An 8,193-nucleotide genomic window follows, 5' to 3' on the forward strand; every position below is an offset into this window, starting at 1 on the left:
GACCATTGTCTTATGATTGTATGTACTGCAAATGTGCCGAATTCGGAAGGTTTAAAAGTCAAAATGGCCACAATATTGAAAATAAATTACTAGATGCGTAGTTATTGGCCCTATTTACTTTAATTTCCATTTTATTTTCAATATTGGGGCCAATTTGACTTTAACCCTTCCAAATTCGGCACATTTGCAGTACATGCAATCATAAGAAAATGGTCAACTTTGGGCTTGTCGTTTTATATGAAGTCAACCTAGACAATTACTGGGACTTTGCAAAGTTGTAATTTAAGACTAGTAGTCATATAAAAAAAATGTTTTATAAATTTTGAAGGTGGACCACATCGACTTTGGACCCCCTGAAAATGTTGAATTTGCAATAAATTTCATCTTCGTGAGGGCGCTGTTCGAAATGTGAATGAGCTGTGACCTAAATTTTTTGGATATGTATTGTATTCGAGTGCGCTGCTGGGGGTAGAGCACCAATCTATAAGGACCAACGCCTGACGGCGTTGATTATAGTGCTAAATATTGCGTTGGTCATGTATGAGCTTGTATGGACTATCATGTGAGGATAGTGGTGGTCATCTAGCAGATATAACATCATTGGACGAACAGGAGTTTATTCGCCACTTGCACGGTTCCGCCATTATGCACTATGTGCGGGAGAGCCTCGAACTGGCAGCATACATGAATGGGAATTGAACCAGTCATATAACATTCTGTGTAAGGTTACGTAATTCTTCCTTTCATGTATGCTGCCAGTTCGAGGCTCTCCCGCATATAGTGCATAATGGCGGAACCGTGCAAGTGGCGAATTGTAAGCATACCTACGGCATCTGGTGGTGGAGATGCTTGGTTTGGATCCAGATGCTGCCAATGAGGTGAACTTTACATGGTCAGATGGGTCACCTCTAATACCCGAGACATGCCATGATCTATTCACTAATGAAGATGACGTGTGCATTCGACTGCATCAACAGCTGATAGAAGTAATATTGTTATAGGCTACACTCTTAAACTCACCATTATTTCAACCTGGCTCATTTGTTAAATAGGTCAAAGAAAAAATCTTCCACTGAACAAGCGAATGAGCGACAGGGTTCGAGTGAACTTGGTGAAGTTGCCGTTTATACGGAATACAAGAAAACCAACGATAGTGACCAAGCCTATGAAGCTTTGCAAAAGAACAACACGGGACCGACATCATTAATAGATGGAATCGAAAACAACAGCAGTGATTTAGTAGAGCCAAGACATGCAGAGAACAACGAATCATCAGAGTATGCTTATGCCGATAGTGTTCCTCGACCAAAAAGTGAAGACAACATCGATTCTGGTTATCTTACGCCGACCGATCCAAACGAGCGACGTCCAGCCGGATGTATCTACATGTATTTCGGAAGCAAAACATCAAGAAAACAAAGAATCGCCAGAATACGCATGCGTATGCCGATAGTGTTTCTCAACCAGAATGCGACCAACCATGGGCATCCTAGTATTACGTAACAAACCGGAAGATGTAGTTTAAGTCTAGACAATAGGCGGATTAGCGGCCATTTTGTCTTCTACATGATTTTATTCACGTGTCCTTATACTTTAGTACACAAGTATATAAGTTAACAGGTTTACAATTTTAAAATTATATTTTGTGTATACAATATATTCTGTAGTAAATCGATCAAATGACGGTGATTGTTCAGGTATTATATGCTTGATAGAATTAAATTGTCTGACCAGCTAGTATTCTCCTCCGCTGTCATTGTGATTCCAGTCACTCCACGTACCGTGTTGCGAAGGTGGAGGAGACTAAAGCTGTATTAACGGAAACGGAAGGGGTTAAAAATGATGTAGTTTAAGTCGAACAATAGCGTGACGTAGTTTCCGGCATTGTTCCTATGCACTTTCACCCTCCTGATGCGACGACATCATCGATCACAGTTATTTTTCGCCTACGCAAACGAGCGTCCAGCCAGAAGCTGATAGTGTTCCAGTTCCTCAACCAAAATGCGAAATCAGCGTCGAATCTGGTTATCTTACGCCGATACAAACGGGCGGCGTCCAGCCGGATGCATCGATTCCTGAAGAAAAACATCCAGAAAACGACGAATCTTTAGAATACGCTTATGCATATGCTGATAGGGTTTCTAAACCAATACAATTGGGTAACTCTAAAAATACTGCTTATGTCAACTCCGAAGTAATGAAGAACGTCAAATGATGCGTTTCTGTATGGTCGCCTAGGTGGAAACTGAACTGTCAACGTGTTATATTCAAGTGATCGTCACACATATAAAAAGCATGTTCATTAAAACACGATGTATAGGAAAAATGTACCAATCCAAGGCTAAAATTGAAAAGTACCGATGCAAATTTTCTCAAAAACTGTTCTTTTATACGTCTGTTTACACAGTACAAACATGTCTTAGCAATAATAGTCACAGGTTATCAGTAATATTCACTTATAGGCTATAGAAATCCAGTGACTTCTATGAATCACGTGCGTCAGGGAAGTAAGAACATGACAGAGTATCACAGACTATGCAGAAGACTATACAGACAATGATACTGATCCTCACGTATGTACATGGAAAACACTGTGACAATATGTAGTGTATTGTCACGGTGAAGACCGTGCTTGGAAGAGTCTTCACCGTGACAATACACTATGTATTGTCACAGTGTTTTCCATGTACAATATGTGTGTATTGGGTCGCAGAAGAGCATTGGGCGCACTCTGAAGTAATTTTCTTAGAAATATACAGCTATGATAAAACACGAATAATTGCAGCTGTTATTGCAATGCTATAGATAAATTTGTGTGCTGTACTCTTTATCACTTTTCAAAAATCAGTGTCTCGAACCATTTGGTCCTTGTTTACAATTGAAGGGGTGTGTGTAATATAGTCCTAACCCTCCAAAAACGCATGCTACTGGTTTTAAGAGAAACCATTTTTTGACCACATAGTTGTGAAATCAGATGCATTAAGTACATAAGCATAAAGTACATGGGCACACCACTCCACGCCATACATAAATTCTGCCAGTCACATTTCCCCAATATGAAATTTTTTAAAGTAAAATTTTAATTTTAATTTTACTTCTTTAAAGTTTGGCGGAGGCGGGGTTCGAACTCACGGCGGCGGACTGCTTTGGACACACTATGAATCCAGCGCCTTAGACCACTCGGCCACGTGTCTCCTTGGAATTCATTTGAAACTTATTTAAAGATATAATCGCAACTTCAACATAGGCCTACCACGTGACAAGCAAAGGCAGAAAACGTACCATATTTTGGAATTTTATTTGCCTAAAAACATTTATGTGTAGGCTATTATTAGCGCTCAATTATTGTTAACTGCGTGTTTTATACAAAAAAAATCCAACTATAACTGGGCGTCTATATGGACAATACATTATATCGATTTTGACACGTGCTTGTGTCTTAGTACATTTCCATGGTCAGTAAAATACCATAGAGAAAAACCTACCATTTTCTTGTATACATGTCGATGTTTTGATCAAGTATGTTAATATTCGACATTAGACCCAACATGTTTTTTCGGGAAATAAAAGATTAGATTACCATAAAAACGAAACAGTAATCTTTGGTTGGGTCTAATGTAATATTCACATAGGATTTTCAACGTTTTTCTATCCTTATTCTTGCTCAATTAAAAAATATTTTGGCGTATATAAAATTGAAATAAAATTCTCTGCTTCTTAAACGACATCAAATGTGCCACAATTGGGTATCACGAATCGTTATATATGATGTGCAGTTAATATTCATATTTTCTTTTATACAGAGGATGCTTCAGTTTTGACAGGAAAAATATTTTCTTGAAAACCCTCTCACTCGGTTATTTCAAAACAGTAACCACGCTTCCCTAGAAAGTGCAATAAATTAGCATTAAAATTTTTCTTATTCTAACAGCAAGCGTTTCTAGAACTTATTATGGCGAAATGTGGTGTAGTACATGGGTTTTGCAACAGATAATGTGAGTTGCTGGAATTATTTGTGTAATTATTAATTTGAAACAGTCACTTGTAATTTGAGGGTTAGCACTATGTTGCACAATAGATCATATACTTATATCGTTGTTTTTGTACCTTCTTTCTATCTCTCTAGACCCTGAAACGCTAAATAAATTGGACATTTCTTATAAGAAAATGACAAATCTAAAAATTTGGGATGTAAAAAACATATTCTCAGTGATTCCAAATAGAGATTCAGCTTTCAGTGTTTCTAGATGATCTGAGAAACTGCACTGAAATGTTGGTGCAATATATATAGTGTTTTAAAACCATCAAAATAGAAGTGACTCGTTTAAGGTTACACGAAGAAACGTATAAAAAACGTATAAAAGACGTATAAAGTTGTTCTCTAAAACCGCGTTTTCTCAGCAATCCAATATCGCAGTGAGTCAAATGTTGGTGCATGGATGTATCTTAACATTATTTTTGTGTGTTTATACAAATTTTTAGAATCCGTTTGAAAATCCTTCGTTTAAATCATTTTTACGCACCATGTTCACAAGATCAAAAACACGTTCCATGCAGTTTTTTTCAAATATTCGCTCCGTATAAAACCACGCCGAGTGACTGTTTTCTCCTTTTTTGTATTGTACTACAAATCGACCAAAGAAATAATGTTGCCATGGGGAAGAACCAAATACAGTACCGATTAAATTTTATTAGCCCGTTTTTGGGAACAATTTTCGAGAATCTTGTACCACAAAACACTGTTATGTTACATTATCGATATCTGGATTGTGGAACGTTAATTTTGATTTCTAAGTGCCTACATTATTTCTCAAAAGTATGTCGATTCCTTTACCATTTGAATTTCATTCCAAATTTAAGCTACTTTTGCAAAATTCGAGGTTTTTCGCCATCGATACCTCCGACATTTACAGCGGTGATGAGATTGTTTACCATAAGAGCCTGGTATGCACTATTCCATAATAGTCAGTTTGAGATCAATCGATTTCACAGGTCACTCAGTAGCTCAATCGGTTAGCGCGCGGCCGTACTCACGTTCGACTATATAATAGGGCCTACTATAGTTTTGAGCTGGAAAACTTTGGTACGTGTTCGAGTCCCTATGTGGTCCATTCCATCTATTTTATTTTATTTTTCTCTCACTTTTTTCTTTTTTCTTGTTCGTTTCTCTCTTTCTGACTGCAGCGATTGATTGTTTTTGCCCGGTTTTTTTTTCATTATATAATTCAGGAATTTTTATGCTATACTAATCTAATTGGCGCGGCCTATGAATATATTTTTACAAATTAGATTAACAAAATATTGGTTGTTGGTTTTGTTACTGTTGTTGTAGTTATTGTTGTAGGCCTATATATTGCACAATCAGGGTATAAATAGGCATACTAGGCCTATTATAGCCTATAGAAGCATTGATTTATTTCACGACAGATATCATCCAGGATAATTTCAAAAATTGAAAATTTAGAAAATCCAAAGTAAAATTGCCGAAAACGGCTGCCCACAATCCCCCCACCCCCATCAGCCCATATGGTCCTATCATGGTCGCCCCTTCCCCCGCCCTTCCCTATCCCTGCAACATATAGGATGACTCACGAGCCGCGGTTTGTCCGTGGCCCAAGTTCAGATTGATACACTATTGTACGCGTGAGTTCATTCTTTTCTGCATGGCTGTTTCCATTATTAACTTACGCCCCTCTGGAATCAAGCCTTGAAAATCAGTTGTATTTAACCTTAAACCTGATTGTACATGCTATATCTTAGATTATCCTTGATATTCCTGATTATATAACACATAGTGTTGTTAAACACCAGCAAAGTGTTTTGAAACCAGTAACAAGTCGGTTGAAAAAAAGGCGAGGGTTAGAACTATATTACACACACCACTTCAATTTTTAAATTGATTAAAAGCTCTATTATTATACCAACTCGAAAGAAATAGAGCAAGGCATGCAAAATAAATAGCTGCATTTTCAAGAATGGGTGTTTATTAAGAGGTTTCCGTCAAGGCTGCTCATTATCACCTTTATTAAGTTTTATGAGAAATATATGAAAATATAATAAAAGGTGTCACGTTAATTAATGATGATCTAGAATTGCAATTAAAATTGTCATATTATGACCGCCCAACATTTCTTAAAACATTTGTTTTTAAATATCGGATTATTTGGATTTGTGGCTCACACTTGTGATGAAAATGCTTTAGGTGTCAATTCTTAACCAACTTATATAACACTAATATGAGGCATATATAATTGTAAATATTAAATGAATATTTTTTATTGTTACTGAACTGTACATGTGTGTAATGAAAACAGATAACACCCCGATTGACCGACCTATCTTCAAGAGGCTCTCTGTCCATGAAGGGGGTTTAAATTTTGTTTTAAAACAAAATGTTTTTAAAAGACGTTTAATTGCTGTTTTTGGTCAAAACATTTTAATATCAACAAATATCAGGTTATGTAAAGGTTATGAATACGTTTTAAAAGCTCTCTATATAAAAAAACACTAAAAAAACATTTTAAAGTGCTGTTTTACTGCCGAGGAGAATTGTAGTAGAGAATTGTAGAGAAAAGTATTGTGAAGATATTTTCAATCCAATTTATTTGTAAATTGCCCAAGATGATTGGCTACACATAATACGATACAATTCAAATCGAAGTTTTCCGCGGGAAAGGTAAAAAAAGCATCCCCAAGAGTGCGACGGTCATTTTTGCAAAGGTCGCGTTCGTTAATAATTTGACCTTTAACGGAAAACGCGCATGATGGCCCTCCGACTGTCTGTGCACAGAAGCATGATACAGCTTAAAGGCAAAATATAACGAAATTGCGCTGCTTACCTACAAAACAACAATTTTGGCTGATTCCATTTAGGCAGAAGTTGGGACATCTGTAAATATTACAAATATGCCAAAAAATTAGGTTTAACAAAAACAAAATCAATTTCATATTATAAGATGCAAGTTCGATATTTGAACTTAAATTCAGATGGATTTTATACTAGGCAAAGATCGAAGAATATATGAACTGGCACTGTTGAGTTTAACTTGACCTTATAGTTTAATAGCCTAGCTTAGGAACTGCAATTTTCACCTGTTTATTACTGCTGGATTCAAACCAATATGGCAATATGGTAGGTCAAATAAAGCCATAAACAAATCTTAAAGCCGACGCCTTTGGCATAGATTATGGTTATATAACTCACTCTACAACTCCCCCATACAGATAAAATAACTACAACCAACACAACTCGGTCTACAACTCGCACCACAACTCGCCCATACACAGCTCGCCCATACACAGCTCGCCACTTTTAGACAATCCCAAAATATAGTGTTTATTTGATATTGAGGGGATGTCAGTATTAACAGTTATATTTTGTGATGGTGTTTATTATTCAGCTGTTACTCTTCCATTCTATTCTACATTCTCATTATTTTAGTGACCAAAGGGGGGGTAACCAATTTCCTATACACAATTTATATGTGGGGAGGTGTTGGAATAAACGTGTGACTGTGCTCGGAACTACTGTTTGCATTAAGTATAATTCTAAACCTTAATAAAATATAAAAAGATAATAATAGTACGAGTTCATTGCCAAGAGCAGTGAACCATGGAGTTCTATTATGTTGACTCTACGATTGTCATGATCTGCTTTGACCCAGCATGAACTGTATAAGGAAGTTCAATAAAAAGAAAAATAATAATAAAAATATATACGAAGTTGATTTTAACTTGTAACTAAATTGCTGCATGCAGTGAAATAGTTTTATACAATGATATAAGGGGTTAGCTCTCAAACCTCCATGCATACGATCTACAACCGAAACCGGAATAACGATGTTACCAGTTATATTCACCTTGATATCGTTTGGTTATATCATGAACATGAATAGTGTTGTATGTCAAGTTGAATACGGTAAGTGCTACATTGGCATAATAGTCATTAACGTAAAATCACTTGATTTTACATCAGCCATGCATATACAGGCAGCGTTAATGATCTGCACCAGCTTAACTATATTATGGACGTCTACTGATATTTTATGAACAGACTTAATCAAGTGAAATAATAAGTAATCTTCTTCTTCTTCTCTTGGATACTTTGGTTGGTATAAGGAGATCTCTCGTCAAGTGAAGGGATTACCCGAAGAAGTAAGTAAAATGTGCCATTTGAGAGGAAAAGCCTGAATC

At 36.4% G+C, this 8,193-nt stretch overlaps 1 protein-coding gene across 1 annotated transcript in view; it reads left to right on the forward strand.

The window, feature by feature from the left end:
• The first annotated feature begins 7,565 nt into the window (after nt 1-7,565).
• LOC140147192 (macrophage mannose receptor 1-like) overlaps nt 7,566-8,193 on the forward strand; it is a 38,598-nt gene continuing 37,970 nt past the window's right edge. The window contains exon 1 of the mRNA XM_072168976.1: nt 7,566-7,918. Coding sequence (XP_072025077.1) covers nt 7,840-7,918 — 79 coding nt within the window. The 5' untranslated portion in view covers nt 7,566-7,839. The remainder of the gene's footprint in view (nt 7,919-8,193) is intronic.

The sequence above is a fragment of the Amphiura filiformis genome, chromosome 1, assembly GCF_039555335.1.
Source record: "Amphiura filiformis chromosome 1, Afil_fr2py, whole genome shotgun sequence".
Classification (NCBI taxonomy): domain Eukaryota; kingdom Metazoa; phylum Echinodermata; class Ophiuroidea; order Amphilepidida; family Amphiuridae; genus Amphiura; species Amphiura filiformis.